We start from the raw sequence: 17,086 nt of genomic DNA, 5'->3' as shown, positions 1-17,086 counted from the left end.
TCCTTATTTCCAGAGATGAAGAGCAAGGACTCCTAAGACCCGACGATGCAGACAAGAATCTATTAATGACTTGAATAGTTGCCAGTGTGCACCGCAGTGTACTTGAGCTTATACACAAGCGTGTTTATTTGCAGTGAACAATAAAGAAACTTGCATCAACGCTTCGGAAGCCATGCGATACTATAAAAATGTATTGATTCTCATCTGATTTGACTATCCTTTTTACATTTATCACTTACAAATCACTGAATAACAACCTTGAAATGATTTCATGTCTCTTCTCTTTCTTCCATGTAACCCTATAACAGTCATCACAAGCACCTTCCCTTTACCACATTGTTGTCACACTAAAATGTAATCATGCCTCATTATCACATGATCGAAAAAAAGCTTTGACATAAAGTTTTAATCATACCTCTTGAACAGTCACTTTCAAAATTTAATCAACTAATCTATTAAACAATATAAGATATAAATCATTTGTATTTTTCTTGTGAAATTGACAATAGCATGCTTTCATATTTGATGCTGTAGGACATAAAGCCCTATGTAAATGATATATTTCAAACTTAAAATCTATTGAATACCAAATGTGTACTTTTGCTGTTGTGGACCAGTTTAGCCACATGATTGTGTGTATATGTATTTCTAGGCTACAAAAAAAAATAAAAGAAAAAAATGTCTTTAGCAAAAATTGATCAATTGTGTAGCCACTGAGAACACAAAGCTCAGAACTAGAATTTACAAGCAGATCTTAAGGTGAAATGAGAGGATTTCTCACCAAAGTTCTGCCCTGAGGTGTAATATATGTAGGGCTTGATGGTCAGACTTCATCAACTTTTTCTCTTCTTCAAAATCATGAGCACAGCATGGCTTCTAATCACACTGTCCGTTGCATGTTCAGAATCACAATGAAAAAATATGTCATTTGATTTGGGGCTATCTATTCCCCAGCAACCTTTGGCTCACAATAGATTGAAGAATAAATTCTCAGCCACTGCATGTGTTCACGGAAGTGCAATAACCAGTTGACACTGCAGGCTAGACTTGATGCAAATATATAAAGAAGCAACAGAAAGCCCAAAATATTGAAAAAATTGTACTCTGAAATTAAATCAAGACCCATGGAGTTTCATGTGGACGTATGTCAAGAAATAAATCTCACAACGTGAAAAATAATCTGCCACCAGTTGGCCCAATCAATTATACAAATTTTTATCAGATCAAGGCCTTTTGAGCCATTTTGTAAAATACTGCTTACACTCTTACAATTACTGAAACTCTATTGCAAGTAAACTTGTTCTTTAGTGCCTGTCTTATCTAAAATCGCTCAAATCTCAAGCAGTGTAACAAGCACATAACAAGGCCTTTGATTATATCAATGGGACTCAACTGCGAGTCACAGAAATCCTGTAAGATAATGACAAACCGGAATTCAATCAAAGTAAGGTTTCTAATAATTATGCTGCTGTAAATTTGACATATGATGCGGCATCAATATCAAGAAGCACAAGTGAGAAGAGCTGATATTAATTTTTTCTTAGTTATTGCTCGATCTCTTGTTTTTATAGTGTGCATTATAGCAGACAACAAAAATCTACTTAAGAAAACAAGTCAGATCTGTTCATTTAGCGTTGAGTTGTACACTGGCAGAAAACTAATCTGCAGCAGTTTTGTTTAGCCTTATAATTAACCATCTGTTTTTAATCACACATTCCAATAATTTACTGATTTTGAAAGTTACTGGTTTTCCTAACCGTGTAAGCTGAAAATATGCAGTTAAAACAAGTGGTTGTTGCAAAATTGTAATGGATATTTTTCAACACTTTCTCATATTTTATAGAGCAGGAAATGAGTTGGATAGTTGTTAGATAAAGAAACGCAGCATTTATTTAAAAATACTAAAAACATTACCTACCCAGAGACTCAGCAGAGCTGTAACTTTATAAGGACTAAAGCACCAGCTTGTGCTAAGGCGTTTCTCTTGTTTGTTTTTGCGCTGCTTTAGGATGGGGTGATGCAAGTGGTAGATGAAAGTGCGCCAGCGTGCGCGTTACCTGCCCAGGTTCAACATGCTTATCGTATGGGGGGGGCAATTAGCAGCCTGAGCTACAGCCCTCCACTACAGGTCCTGAAGCCCAGGTAAAGGAGCAAGTTTTGTTACACCTAGGCATTAATACATTCAAAAAGAGACGGGGTGAGCCTATCGTGTGAAGAACAGAGCTGTAGATCTGAAGATGATATTTTCCTTCATACTGCCCAGGCCCCACTTCTCCCTGGATGTGAGGACTCGCTCTCCTGAAGGTCTGCTGTTCTTTGCTGCAACCAGAGGAGGGCGATCTCACTTTGCTTTGTACATGTCCAAGGGCAGGATCAGACTCTCTGTAGGCAAAAAGAACGAGATCTTCAACCGAGAAAAGTACAATGATGGAAAGTGGCACTCGGTCAGTGGATACATAGATCCCAATCGCATATTTTTAATCAAAAATACAAACTACCACCATGACTCACTCAATACATTTTTCTAAAATGAGGCTAAAAACTGTTTATGAATCCAATGTGTGCAGGTCATATTCAGTTTGGAGAGGAAGAAGTTCAGACTGGTAGTGGATGGGATCAAAGCCCGAGATGGTCAGCTGACAAATCCTGAGTTGATGTCTATGCAGCAGTTTGTGTCACCTGTGTACCTAGGCAGCGCACCAGAATCCCTTCACAAGGATTTAAAGGTGGAAAAGAAATACAATTTACATAAACCATTTCACTCAACAAATCTCTCTTTAGATGTCTTTAATTGAACATTTTTCTTACTTTCAGTCAAAGGACCTTCCAAAGCAAAGTGTTTCCGGCTGTGTGCGCAATTTTAAAATGAATGGAGCACCAATGCCCAATCCAACAACAAACCATGGTGCAGGGCCCTGCTTTGAGGGACAGACACAAAGAGGCGTGTATTTCTCGGGGAATGGATCACATGTGATGATCAGTGAGTATATACTCAAGATTTCTCAGTGACCGTACTAAAAACACAGAGTACAAAGAAAAAAAAAACAACTAACTCCTGGAAGAACGTAAATCGCAAATCGAACGTAAATCTGTGAAACACCTTTAAATAGGAATTTAACCACAGAAAAAAACCTCCACTCAGCTGATCTGCTGAGTGAAACACTCTCACACATTAATTTGATTTAATTAGTTAAAGAACCCACCTTCTTTTCTCCCCCCATAATTAGTACGAGACAGTCCTTTCAATGACACTTTCTTTAATATTAGTCACATATCATTTCAATTTTTAGAGAGTTTGATTCACAACTCTTTATTATGTGTTATAAAAGCTGTGATGATATCCATTTCCCACATGTCAGATGACTCCTTTGTTGTGGGCTCCACCTTTGAACTGTTGTTTAACATTCGTCCACGGACTCATACTGGACTCCTGCTTCATGTTGGTGCCTCCAGCAGGACACATAATGGATCTCAGATGGGCCACTTTCTCACTGTCTATATCTATAAAGGAGAGGTGAGATCACAGGCTTGTTTGATGTTGCAATAAAAGTTTCTTTAAGCGTTTGGGTAATTGGTTTAAAAAGATACAAAATCTAAAAATCTCTTTTAATACAGAAAACGTGATAAAGTAATAACAGGCCCAGATTAACAATCAACTTTACGTGTGGGTAAGACCAATTCATTTACCAATTTAAATATCTTCCAATCTGCAGGTAGTGGCACAAGTGAACAATGGACAAGGGGAATTCATGGTGTCGGTGAAGCCAAAAATGTCTTTATGTGACGGAATGTTTCATAAAATTTCAGGTGAAACACGATTAACATGACAAGAAATGATAATGAGCCCTAATAAATGCTAATAAATGTGCATTACTGTACTTATACATTTGTATTAAGTTGCTGTCTACATGTTCTCCAGTAATCAAGAGGAAAAATGTTGTGCAATTATCTGTGGACACAATGGACAATTACAAAATCGGACCACCATCCTCCACTATCACTCTGACCAAAGACCCACTTTATGTGGGTGGCATTCCTGGTGAGTATGTCTGTAAAAAGCTGTAACATCTTTATTTGCTAAAGTTGTGCTTATCCACATGTCTCAATTGAATATGAGAATATATCATACATTATTTATTGACCCAATAGCCTGCAATCTTTGCATGTACAATAACTATAAAAAGACATTGTCATTTAAGACAAGGGCCAAGTTATAGTTCTTATAAAGTATCAAAAAGCACTGCAATACGACCTCTGGATATAAAATTTGAAAAGTTGGAATAAGAAAAGCACTAACCAGTTTACAACCTGCGTTTTTTCTTCAGCAGACACGTTGATGAAAGAGACCCTCCCCGTCACATCATCTTTTGTAGGATGCATCCAGGAGATGAAGATCAACGAGGACTCTATCTCCTTCGACAGGTCATCCGGCGTGTTAGGTCCAGTCAATCTCAAGGAGTGTCCGGGCTGAGCTGACACCTCTCATTGGCGCATCCTTGAACAGCCCTTGGGACCATGTCCACCACCAGCCATGTGCAATCAGTTACCAAGACAGAGAATGTGTTTGTTTGTAAGAATGTGTATATTACGAGTTTCCCTTTGAGTGTGTGTGTGTGTGTGTGTGTCTGTGTGTGTGTGCGTGTGTGTCTGAATGTTTGCGAGAACTAGAGATATGAGCAGCTGCTTAAAGGTTCATCATTTTTGGTGCTCTGTTAAACATTTCTGTATTTATTTTGTGATAGAATCGTGGATCATACCCACATTTCATGAATGCATTTTCTAACATTGAGTCAGTCCACTTATTCTCTGTCTACAACCAAATGCTACTGAATAGGTGTGTGATTTGTCGGGACTTTATTTTGGCAGCACTTTAAGAAAACAAATGATGCCTTTTGTGATGGTGCTGTGATTAAGATAAAGATTACTAGCTCATGTTTTTTGTTGGACTCCAAAGTTCATTCTAGAATATGTATGTTTACATCCACAATGCTTAATTCAGGGGTCACTAAGCTATCTGTGTTCATATCCACATGCTAGCATAGGTTTTGGATTTGACTAGTTTAAGAGACAGGTTTTATTTTTATATTTTTCCAATGTTGTATCACTTTCATTCTGAGTCATTTCCCCTAATTTGCATTCCTTGTGCATGACAACAAGAGTGTTCTTTATATATTTTAGTCTCACCATAAAAAAAAAAGCATGATTGTTTGCATTTTTTCAGCTAAAAATCAAGCGTAAACTTATGCAAGTTTCATAAGCGATACAATTGCTCAGTTATGTTTGGGACCATAAAGGCAATCTGAGATAGAACAAAATGTATCTAAAGTACTTGAAATTAACAGCAAGTGTTTACTTACCTGTCTCTTACATTCACACCAAAATTGATAAAAAAAAACTATATGTTATATGTTGATATGAGAAACAAGATGCAGTATAAATTGGACACATTTGGAGACGCATTCCTGTCTTGTGATGACTGATTTGTAAACCATTGTTTAACCAGTCTGATCTATGTTCCTTAGTAACTTCTGTGTGCCATAAATGATCATTTCAATGTTAAACAAAGTCATCTCCCTTTCTTCTTCTTTTTTTTCTTTTACCTCAATGTTTACACTGAACTCGGCTACACAGCTACACTTTAATTAGGGACCGAGCAGTGAAACTGCAAGGACTATATGTATCTGTAAGGTTTATTATTATTCTTCCGAATTATTCTTTGCAAAAGGTACTCGAAAACTCTTGAAATTTTGCAAGTTTCGCGTGAAACACTCATTCATCGTGCCCAGACGCACAAAAAAGTCTACTGCCTCCATGCTCCCACGTCCACAGGAAGGCGGCCATTTTGGATGGAAAGTGCGTTTTCGTGCCATTTTTGACCGATTCCACGCCTTGCATATGATCGAACTTGTCCTACAGATTTAATGCTACAGACTTCAAACTTGGCCAGGTTAAGACATGGGGGGAAAAAAATCATTGGGCAATTTTCTCAAAACTTAAAGGGCGTGGCGAGTTCAATGACTCGCCATCACTCACCACAAAAAATTAAGTCGGTTTTAACTCCCACAGACATCCAATCTGTCCCAAACCCTGAAACGGTGAATGCTGGACCGAGTCTGAACGCGTACATATAACATAAGGACATCCACCTATAGCGCCACCTGCTGGTGGTTGGAAACGTCATTTTTTTTCCAAACCTCACATTTGATCGAACTCCTACAGATTTAATGGTAACAGCTCCATACGTGGCCAGGCTACTCTTAAGACATGGGGGGAAAAATTAATTGAAAAACTTTTCCAAACTCTGAACGGTGTGGGCGTGGCCAGGCGGTGAAAATCGTGTGATGGCATTTGTGACTTGAAAGCCTTATCATCATTGCAAGGTCATGAAACTTGGCACACACGTCCACCCTGACAACCTTGTACGTATGTAAAGGGTATCGTGTGTGGTTGGGGCAAAATGGCTCATTGGCGCCCCCTACAATACTTAAAAATGGTCCCTGCATTGGGGTTAGTTTCGCGTGGGATGACGAAATCCGGTACACTCATTCATCATGCCCAGACGCACAAAAAAGTCTCTTGCCGCCATGGTCCCACGTCCACAGAAATGCGGCCATTTTGGATGGAAAGTGCGTTTTGGTGCTATTTGTGCCCGATTACACGCCTTGCATATGATCGAACTAGTCCTCCGGATTTAATACTACAAGCTTCAAACTTGGCCAGGTTACTCTTAAAGGGGAACTCCAGTATTTTCAACATTAAGCCTCTTTTCGGAGTCGTCTGCAATGTTTTAGAACCCCCCATACCGCTTTTTTGATGTTTACTGCTGTCTCCGGTATTTGCCTAATTTTGATTCTTCTCAACCTGCTTCAGAACGGCTAGTCATGTGCATGTCTACCAAGGTCCATAAAAGCACAATAAACGTCCATTTTCAAAATGCTGGTGGAGCAAAATGGCCCAGTGGCGCCCCCTAGAAATGTTCAAAATTCCTTCCGCATTGGGGTTATTATGTGCTCGTACGTACGCAGAGGGTATCGTGCGTGTGGGCAGAGCTGCGCGACTACAGCATCCAGCGCGTGCCCCGACCTGCGCACATCTCGGTCCCGCAAACAGCTGCTTGCAGCTTTCTAGTTATTATTATATTTTTCAAAGTTGTTTGCATGTTTCATTGGTATATACTGTACAGGAGATTATTTACATTTAGCCTTGATCAAAATACGAAAGTAGTTGTAGTGACACTGAGATGATATTTTCTGTGGAGATGATTGTGATATTATCAGATCTAAAGGAATTCTAGTATTTTAGATTTTTTTTTTTTTATCAGTCCACATAGGTAAAAACGCGTTTTATGATTCACTGAGCAAATGAAAAACATCTGAAAAATAAATTCTAACTGATTTATTTTTGGTTGTCAGTGAAATAACCAAAGCTTATGCAAAGATGACCACGCCCACTGGGTTTCTGCCATCATGGGCGGTTGTCTCAAAGTCAGGAATCAATTACGCAAAACCACACTCTGTTGCACGACACTACAAGGGTTACACACATTTCTGTAACTGCGATCAGAAATTGAAAGAGACTTTTTTGTATATGTTTTAAAAGACGCTATGGATAAGTTATATTATATGTGATTGTATTCTTCCCCATGCCGAATTGATGTAAAGTGGCAAAAATGAAAGAGAAAAAAAGCCCACTAAACCATAGATTTACTACCCCCAGAGCTACTTTATATTTGTGGGTTTATTTTGTATTACCTGTACCTCGATTAACCTCGATTCGATCGTGCAATTTCTGGACTAAACTAAATTGGATAACTCCTACAGCACGTGAACGCAGCACATTTCCTGTCCACACAGGAACACACACCGCTCACAGACAGAGGACCGCAGCCAGCAGCTATCCTGCACACTCACAGTTGTTGGTAGTTAGTTATGTGGACCTGTTCCGCTATTAGTCTCCTCATATTGAAATATACACGCGACAGCATTTGTTCAGAACTGCGCAACCGGCGGAGACAGTTTTGACTGCCTGTAACTATCCCAGAAATACCGCACGGCCCCTCCTTGCTTCTCACCGGCCGCGTTCGGCTCCTCACCTCCGGCGTCGGGTGTCTTAATGGCGAACCCGACAGAACCAACCCCGGGGAGCGTGGAGGAAGAGACGATGGGCCGTGTAAACGATGCGGAGCTGGCTCTGAGAGGAATCAATATGCTGCTCAACAATGGATTCAAGGAGAGTGACGAGCTCTTCAGAACACACAGGTTAGTGTGGGTTTACTACAGACACTACATGCAGCCTTTCTATGCGAAACATTTCGGTTTCACACACTTAAGATAACACGTTTGACAGCTGTATGTAATCGTTCCAGACTCGTGATGAACCAGCATAAATATAAACGATGAATACACAAAAGGCATGTTGTCTCTGTCGGCTTGTTCAAATCCAAGTATGTTTTATCACGCCTGCCTGGTGTGCGCCTCAGGATCTGGTCACGAGCAGGATTAGCCGTGTTTGAATATCGTGAGAAAACACTTTCAGCCAAACTGTGAATCGTTCTGCACGAACATAACTTGTGTAATGTAATGTTGACATGTGGAAGGGACCGGCTGCTTTATTTGCTTTAGCATTATTCACTGTATTCCTTTGGAGACACGCTTGTTGAACAGGTTATCACTCCTGAAATGCCAGAGAATGCCTCTTGGATGCTGTACACAGGTTTGTGTGAGATTCCTTTCCATGAGCTACCTGTCAGCTGTGTTGGGCGGTTTGTCTAGACTTGATCTTGGGGGGGGGGGAAAAAAGAACATTCGTTAGTTGCAACATAAGATCTGAATATAGATATGTAACTTAAAAAAAAAAAAAAGAATCCTCCTCTCAGTGGGTTCCTGTGTTGCTCAGTCCATTCGACTCTGTCTGAGGGTACATTGGGTATCGATCAGGATTAAAAAGACTCAAGTAAACATTTGCTCTTATTTAGAGAGGCGACGAGCTGGTCTACTTTATTGGTGACTGTTTTGTTAAGACTTTGTGCACCTTCTCTTGTCGTGCTGCAAAGTCATTATGAAAGCTTGGTATTTAAAGGCAGGGTTTACTTTCAAGTTGCAGTTGATGCCACAGAGGGGAAAACCTCTATGTGTCCTGACCCCTGGTGAAAAGCAAAATGTCACCGCTCCCACTAATTGCGCCAAGCTCTAGGTATCATCCTGTTTTGACTGCATTAGCGAGAAAGCATAGAGGGAAGTGAAAGACACAAACGCACCAGATTATGTCTGGCAGCACAAACCATATAACCAGCAAAGTTCCCCTTGCACTATTTGGTCAACATAATGTTGCGTTGAATGTGTTTCTCAGCTATTCATTCCAGTCAAGCTGCTTTAGTTTTACTTCACTTTGTGCATTTACTAAATTTTGCTGTCACATCAATTAGTTTGTCTTTCTCTTCTTCTCTTTATTTTTTTTCTCCAGGAGCCGCAGCCCTCTGATGAGTTTCGGTGCCAGTTTTGTAAGTTTCCTGGTAAGTACAGAAGTAACACGTCAGCGCCGGTTTCTTTCGGTTTAGATTAGTTTAGACTCAAATGCAGACAAAAGGTCTCGTGAATGCTAACTTGCGACGCATCTGATTCCATGATGAAGTCTAAGGAATTTCTCTTGTGGTCCGTTTTGATTGCTCCGACAGGATTGTTAGCTTGGGGTCATCTTGAATTCAAGTGTGTGCTAATGTAGTATTTATGTTTATTTATTTTAAACTTATGGTCCACATGTGCATGGAAACCTATGCAAAGCTTTAAAAAAGAATGTTTTCATGGCAACACGTAGTGTGTAGTAATGAGAAGAGCTAATTGACTTACCCTCATGCTTGCTCCCACCCTCACTGTAGTTCTATTACTTTGGAAATTGCTGTGACTTTATTTATTTATTTTTTTACAGCTTTTCTCTTGTAATCAAGTAAAACAAAGGCCTTCGGCAACACTGTGCATGAATGATGTACCTTTTTAAACGATTACATTTCAGTCTGTGTCTCCGAGCTATTCCACGGGAGAATAATGAACGTTTTGATGGAAATGACAGGATTCCCTCAACGCATAAATTGTTTGGAAACAGTTGATCCGAAAACTGCAATCCAGGATTTGGACTTCTGCTTCATCTTTGAAACCAGTCGATCGTCAATGTTCAGTTCGTAAAAGTTCTACGTAATAATAAATGAATTTGGCTCCTTTTTTTTTGTTTGTTTTTGTAGAATGCCATGATGACCTTTGAAGAAGAAAAAATGCAAATGGCCTTCGAGGACCTCAAAGCTACAGAGAGACTGTGTGAGAGTGAAAACACTGGCGTTATTGAAACCATTAAAAACAAGATCAAGCGGAATGTGAGAGACTCCTGTAATATATGATTGAATGGCATGTACAGTTTATGGTAAATATGTCAAAAAAAAGAACAGCTGTCTGCCTGGAAAGTGGACTGTAGTGTTCTTGTTAGTTTGTTTGCCCTCACGCATGTTAGCAGTCTATAAGTGCATTTCTTTGTGTGGGCAGATGGACTCTCAGAGGTCGGGGGTGGCCGCCGTGGATCGGCTCCAGAGGCAGATCATCATTGCTGACTGCCAGGTTTACCTTGCAGTCCTGTCTTTCATCAAGCAAGAGCTGTCAGGTAAGGGCATGTTTAGTATTTGTTTTTATTATTTGTTCTTTTAGATAGAAGTAGGGCATCGCAAAGGATAGCATGTTTCACTGAGTTCAGCTTCAATCCCCCGCCAGCATATATCAAAGGAGGGTGGATCCTCCGCAAAGCCTGGAAGATGTACAACAAATGTTACAGCGACATCACACATCTACAAGAGTGCAACAGACGGAGGGCCTCTGAACAGCAAGGGGTGTCATCCGTATCCCCGTCTTCCACCTTGGACCAGTCCGACCGCGGTCGCTCTTCTTCACCTGGGCCGAGCCCGTCTCAGAGACCGGACAGCATCAGCCCGGAGACTCTGGATCGGCTCAAAGGATCCGTCAGCTTCGGTTACGGACTATTCCACCTCTGTATCTCTATGGTGCCGCCGCATCTACTGAAGATCGTCAACCTGCTGGGCTTCCCTGGAGACCGTCAGCAAGGCCTGTCAGCGCTCACATACGCCAGTGAAAGTAAGGACATGAAGGCCCCTTTAGCTACGTGAGTACGTGGGTGAGAATGTTTGTGAATCTGTATTCTGATCGTAACTGATACCTGATGAGTTGACTCTTGCTAGTTATGTTTTATTCCTGGGCTACCATGGCAACTGTGTTTGTGCTTAACTTTTTAATTAAAACTTATTAAAAGCAGGAGTGTGAAAATGACTTCATGCCAGCCAAATAACAAAATCCTCTGTTTTTCCGTTCATAACTCAACTGTGCTAAGCTGTGTTTTCAGATCATTTTCAAAGTATTAGTCAGTTGCTTAAAAGGCATCACACATTGCTATTTATGAGACGGAACCATAATGATTAATAGAAAAACGACCATGCCTTGTAAGATCGTGTCTGTGCTCTCTTTACAGCCTTGCTTTGTTGTGGTACCACACGGTTGTGCAGCCCTTCTTTGCTCTGGATGGCACAGACACACAGGCAGGCCTGACTGAAGCCAAATCCATTCTTCAACAAAGGGAGGCTATCTACCCAAACTCGTCCCTCTTCATGTTTTTCAAAGGCAGAGTTCAACGCCTCGAGGTAAAGACATATTCAAAATAAAGCTTGTAATCTTTTGCTGACTTGCGTAGGCTCACTCAGTGGGTCTACATGATGAGATTAATCCGATTCTTTACAGTGCCGTGTAACCCCACTGACTGTAACTCACACCACAAAGTTCCTCTTTCTAGTGCCAGATCAGTAGTGCCTTGACGTCCTTCAGCGATGCCTTAGATCTGGCCTCTGACCAGAGGGAGATTCAGCACGTGTGTTTATATGAAATAGGTACTATTTTCCTCACTCTTTATTTTAAAAACTGCCTCTCCCTCCCCTCTTGCTGGAAGAGAACTTCAACCTCAATAAGCTTGAAGTCTCTCCTAAAAAACAATAACTAAAAAAATAAAAATACTGTAGATTTGTACATAGCGAATGTTTATTCACTATTTTTATTTATTTTATTTTATTTTATGTTTATTTTATTCTATTCTATTTGCTTGTTTTTTACTACTTTAATTGTTTTCATATCTTTACTGTATGCTGCTGCAACAAAACAATTTCCCAAATTGGGATTAATAAAGTATTTATCTATCTATCTATAACATTTTCTGATTGGTGAACGCCTCAGGTTGGTGCAGCATGATTGAACTGAACTACAAAGAAGCCTACAGAGCGTTCGAGCGACTGAAAACTGAATCCCGCTGGTCGCAGTGCTACTACGCCTATTTGACAGGAGGTAATGCTAGTAGAGGAGAGTGCGGCTTTACGGACATTTTGTCAGCGCTTTACTGGTTTCTAATGCTCAGTGTTTGTGTGCCGTAGCGTGCCAAGGAGCCACAGGCGATCTGGAGGGAGCTGTGGTGGTTTTCAAGGACGTTCAAAAACTATTCAAGCGCAAGAATAATCAGATAGAGGTGTTTTCCGTGAAGAGGGTGTGTAATGCAGCCTGCCGATTTTCTGATTTACGGTGTACAGTTGAATGAAAGTTTGTGACGTGTACGCACACATCTTGTCATCAGGCTGAAAAGCTCAAGAGCTCCACTCTAACCAAAGAGCTCTGCATCTTATCTGTGATTGAGATTCTTTATCTGTGGAAAGCTCTGCCCAACTGCTCCACAGCCAAACTGCAAACAATGGCACAAGGTAACCACTACATATCTGTCTCATGGATATTTTTGTATGCAAGTTGTTTGTTTGTTTTTTTTTTTCTTGTTTGCTGTCGTGCCATTTGGCATAGGCTCACTGTACACTGGGTTTTACGTCAGTCTTGCAGGGGATTGAAGACGCCTCATGTGCAGGCCTGAAAAACCTGCTTCTTGGTGCCATAAATAAATGCCTCCAAAATACCAAAGATGCCATTCAGGTACGCTCACGTTTAGTTAATAGTCCAATGTTTGAGAGTTGGAAACCTGGCACACAGCTTACGAATACTGCACTTGTTAGCTGCGCTCGCATTACGGCGATGATACCAGTTTTTATTTTCCAGTGTGTAATATCCTGCCTTTTTTCTTTAATAGTATTTCCATCTGGCTGCGAGGGACGAGGTGGGCCGTCTGACCAACTCTTATGTGCAGCCTTACTCTTGCTACGAACTGGCCTGTGTGCTTCTAAACTCTACAGAGGTACATTTCTGTCTGTGTGTTTTGGCAAGAGAGTGTTTCTCACTGAGTTGGTTAAAAAAAAAGTCATAGGGTCTAAATATTTAATTGTGTCTTTTTCCAGACTGCAGGGAAGGGCCGAATGCTAATGCTTCAGGCTAAGGTAAAGTAAGCCTTCTTTATTGTGTGGCTTTGTTTTTTCAGCCTTCTGAGTTATTTCTTTCTTTATCTATCTTTAGCTTTCTGTTAGTAGTCTATAATGACTTTGACATCTAGTTATCTACTTAATGTCTATGTTATTGGTTTACCTCTGACGATGCAGTATAAGGATCAATAGTACTCAGTTTTGGTTGATTTCTGTTGTCCATCAAAGGATTTGATGAAGGATTTCTCAGGATGTGCTCATTATGTGTCAGCACTCAGAGACAGAAAACAACACTTAATCAAGTAACCCTTGAAGATCTGACTGTGGCCAATCAGCTCTGCATTCTGTGTTTGATGGCGTCCCGTAGCTGCTGTAGTCAAAGACGGGTAATTAAGCACTGGTCAAGATAATTCTATTTCTGAAGGAGACGTTTGTTGAGAGTGAACCAAGGTTGTCCAATTAAAGAAGGAGCTGGACAGCACTTGTAAGTGTTTATATGAACAAGAAATAAAAAGACCCGATAAGTTGCGTGCCCCAAAGCATTTACTCAGAATGGAACTCTTGACATGTGAACACTTGGGTTGCCAATTAGATGACTGCTGTGGAGATGAGTTTTTTTTTTTATTTCTGCTGCTTGAAGGTATGTTAGGTTCCTGCTGCCTTGGGTTGAGGAAAATGAGGCTGGTCAGGGCCAAGAGACACACCTTAGGTAAATCTGTTGCTTAAGTCATGTACAACGAAACGTACAACATCCCATCCACACAGAGCTGTCTGCCCAAAAAGAACATCTCTGAATGCCTTTTGTAATGAAAGAAAATCCCCAGTTCCCAAGACTACAGGAGCTTGTTTGAGCATGTGCAGAATGTTGGTGAGGTTTCATCTGTCTGATCTATGTTTGAGGCGTCTGCTGCGGCAGCTTTGACTTTGTTCATGTATTGGCAAACTGACATTGACTGAGGACAGATCTCACTCTCAGTGGCCGTAACAGACCTGACTGAGCAGATGCACTTATGTCTGACAGGAGGACGAAGGCCGTCTACATTTTTAATGGGTGTGATGTTACCTGATGGGCAGCGAGTGCATTTATCTGTCTGCACTGACTGCAGAGCTTGTTAGTAGGCAGAGCATTAACCAAAGAAATATCTTTTTTTTTTTGCATCTTTTTGTGCAGGAGGACTATGCTGGCTATGACTTTGAGAACAGACTCCACGTTCGCATTCACTCCGCCCTCGCCTCTATGACGGCTGCAGCCCAGCCTTGACATCTGACCTGCACCCTGGAAAGAACTGGAAGAAATTATTTTTAAAAAGCAACAAAACGATTCTGAGCACTTATGTTTTTATTTATTTGTTTTTATTTTCATGTTCTGTGCCAAACCATCACTTAAAACATGGAAGATAAATGTTTCAGGGTTAAACATTACAGGCGGTTTAGTCAACCCTTTACTGCTCTGCACAATACATTAAAAAAAAAAAAAGAAGTTTTTTATTGTTTAAGTGGTTGATTTTATAAACTAGATGCTGGTTAAGTCGGATGAAGTCTATAAATTTATTTTGAAAGGCGTCAGGTATATTGCCTCTAAATAGGGAAAATTTTTCCTCAGTTATAGCATCGAATCAGGTTGAGTGATGGCACATATTGACTTTTAAGCTTTCAAAGCAATTAAAACGAATGACTGAATGTTTGTGAAGCCAATATAACCTCCCCAGTGTTGATTATTCAGCGTTTGTGTTGTAAAGACTTTGCTAATCCATAGGCACGAAAGTCTGTCAGATTGGCCCGTTTTTGAGCAGATATTATTTATCGATGTAAATATGTGTTGGAATACACGTTTTAATAAATGTGCAAACATTGTTCCACTTTTGAGTGGCCTCAACGTGCAGGACTACTTCTTGCCCTAAACTGGCTTTATCTTACATTTGTTACATGATAAATAAAAACAGTACAATGAAAAGGAGTATTACTTTATGTAATAAACACTTTGGCAGTTTTTTATCTCTTTTTTTTAGTCACCACACTTTCGCCGGCTCATGCATAATGCTGACATAGTCAAAATGAGTGTCTTTATTAAATGTAAGACTTGTTACTTCATTATGTTATGACAAATTGAGAAGATAAGATATTAGGGCGTTTTGAATTTTCATTTAGTGGATGTTAATGGGACCTCTTAGTATGCAGTCAGAGGTGTCGATTGAAGAGAAGGAGACCGTGATTGGGCTGGAAAAACCAAACGGACCAGAGATTACTGTGAAAATAATCGGAGTGGCAAACTCAATTTGTCAAAAAGACAGAACACAGTGAGCTCAGAATCACCAAAGCTGCCTGAAAAACCAGAGGACAGCTTAAGGAAGATTGTAGGAGTTTTTTTTTTTTTTCATTCATGCAGTAATCCCCACACGACATCTAGCAATGTCAAGAACAGCAACTGTAAAAGTTTAAGTCAAGATACAAACCATCAATGAGACTAGACATGCTAGAAAACATAAAAAAAAGAAGCTTGTTCAGTTCTAGGAAAAGACTGGACAGGTAAAACTAAGATATACTTGGACTGGTAGGATGGGAAGAACATGGAGCAGGACAGAAAGGGCTACTAATCTAAAGCCTTCAACTTCATCAAACAAAGAATGTATGACTGCAGATGGGCCTTGGTAATCTGGATTAATTGAATATATGACACTTGTGGAGAAATATTTTATGCTCAGACATAGTCAAACGCTACTTAATGGAAATTAATGGTTGATTACCCAATAGCCAAGTCAATCACCTGACCTCAGCCCAACTGAAAATATGTTTTACTTGAATCTAAAAGCAGCAAGACCCACCAACAAGTAGGTTTTGTAAACCGCTACAAAGAATCACAAATAGAAGAAAAATGATTGATTACAGCTAAAAAAAACGGTTGCTTCACAAAACAAGTTAAAGCAAGTCTATGAAACTTGAAACTATGTGCTTAAGACTTTTTGTCATGCAATGACTTTTGTTATGCACATTCCTGGACCTGACGAGAAATCCCAGTTCATGACTTTGGTTTCCAACCACATCGCTTTTTGGGTAATTGATGTTTTTTGTGGGCTTTTAATAGCGTCTTTCTTTTTCAAGATGGAAAAATAAATAAATCATGTGTATGGCTGTATATTTTCAAGGCTCCCATGGGACAGTGTCAGATCCCACAACTGTAAAGTCTTCACTCTTAGGGCCTTACATGGTCAAGCTCCACAATATATCGCTGACCTGCTGAAACCCCATTCTTCCTCTCGTGCTCTGAGGTCGACAGGTCAGATGTTTTTGGTTGCCCCACGTACTTGGTTCAAAACTCGTGGGGATCGGGCGTTTCAGGCAGTGGCAGCGTGACCGTGGAACTCTCTCCCGCTTTCCTTACGCTGTACTGACTCCAATGACTCTTAAAAAGCAGCTGAAGACATTTTTATACAGAACAGCTTTTAATGAATTAGTTTCAGTCAATTGTGTTTTATTTTATTTTTATTTCATTCTGTTTTCTCTGTGAAAGTGCTGTATAAATAAAATTTACTCACTTGAGGGGAAACTGTTAGCAAAAAAAAAAAGTGTCAAATTCTTTAGTTTTACTTTAGAGAGGTCTCTGTTGCTGCTCCTGGAAACGACACCTAATCAACACAAAATTAAGTCCATGAGGAACTAGGTTGTAATGTTTGTGGTGATAGTGTTCAATTATACATTGTC

The 17,086-nt window shown here is 40.2% G+C and overlaps 2 protein-coding genes and 1 long non-coding RNA gene across 7 annotated transcripts in view; 2 read left to right on the top strand and 1 right to left on the bottom strand.

Annotated features, from left to right (window-relative positions):
- The window catches only part of LOC142399009 (laminin subunit alpha-3-like), a 62,349-nt gene extending 56,810 nt beyond the window's left edge, over nt 1–5,539 (top strand). For 3 of the 5 annotated variants that reach the window (XM_075483334.1, XM_075483332.1, XM_075483335.1), the window contains 8 exons: nt 2,009–2,142; nt 2,264–2,444; nt 2,568–2,726; nt 2,815–2,980; nt 3,360–3,514; nt 3,714–3,807; nt 3,920–4,039; nt 4,326–5,539. In XM_075483334.1, coding sequence (XP_075339449.1) covers nt 2,009–2,142; nt 2,264–2,444; nt 2,568–2,726; nt 2,815–2,980; nt 3,360–3,514; nt 3,714–3,807; nt 3,920–4,039; nt 4,326–4,471 — 1,155 coding nt within the window. In that variant the 3' untranslated portion in view covers nt 4,472–5,539. Of the gene's footprint in view, nt 1–13; nt 269–2,008; nt 2,143–2,263; nt 2,445–2,567; nt 2,727–2,814; nt 2,981–3,359; nt 3,515–3,713; nt 3,808–3,919; nt 4,040–4,325 lie in introns of those variants that run through there. The other 2 variants (XM_075483333.1, XM_075483336.1) reach the window with 2 other exon arrangements.
- On the bottom strand, nt 3,223–8,299 carry LOC142399013 (uncharacterized). Its single transcript, XR_012772836.1, has 3 exons — nt 8,093–8,299; nt 4,298–4,506; nt 3,223–3,501 (listed from the first exon to the last, which is right to left on the bottom strand). It is a non-coding gene; the product is annotated as an uncharacterized LOC142399013 (long non-coding RNA).
- Nucleotides 7,837–15,377, top strand: LOC142399012 (tetratricopeptide repeat protein 39C-like). The gene is made up of 14 exons (XM_075483343.1): nt 7,837–8,258; nt 9,463–9,511; nt 10,235–10,363; nt 10,530–10,644; nt 10,752–11,157; nt 11,521–11,689; nt 11,839–11,932; nt 12,273–12,380; nt 12,467–12,576; nt 12,664–12,787; nt 12,910–13,007; nt 13,162–13,266; nt 13,367–13,405; nt 14,559–15,377. Exons 1-14 carry the CDS (start codon nt 8,113–8,115, stop codon nt 14,646–14,648), a joined length of 1,782 nt encoding a protein of 593 aa, XP_075339458.1. The 5' UTR covers nt 7,837–8,112; the 3' UTR covers nt 14,649–15,377.
- The last annotated feature ends 1,709 nt before the right edge of the window (nt 15,378–17,086 follow it).

The sequence above is a fragment of the Odontesthes bonariensis genome, chromosome 14 (assembly GCF_027942865.1).
Source record: "Odontesthes bonariensis isolate fOdoBon6 chromosome 14, fOdoBon6.hap1, whole genome shotgun sequence".
In the NCBI taxonomy this organism is placed as follows: domain Eukaryota; kingdom Metazoa; phylum Chordata; class Actinopteri; order Atheriniformes; family Atherinopsidae; genus Odontesthes; species Odontesthes bonariensis.
The sequence above is the reverse complement of the archived record's forward strand: the minus strand, read 5'-3'. Positions and strand labels throughout refer to the sequence as shown.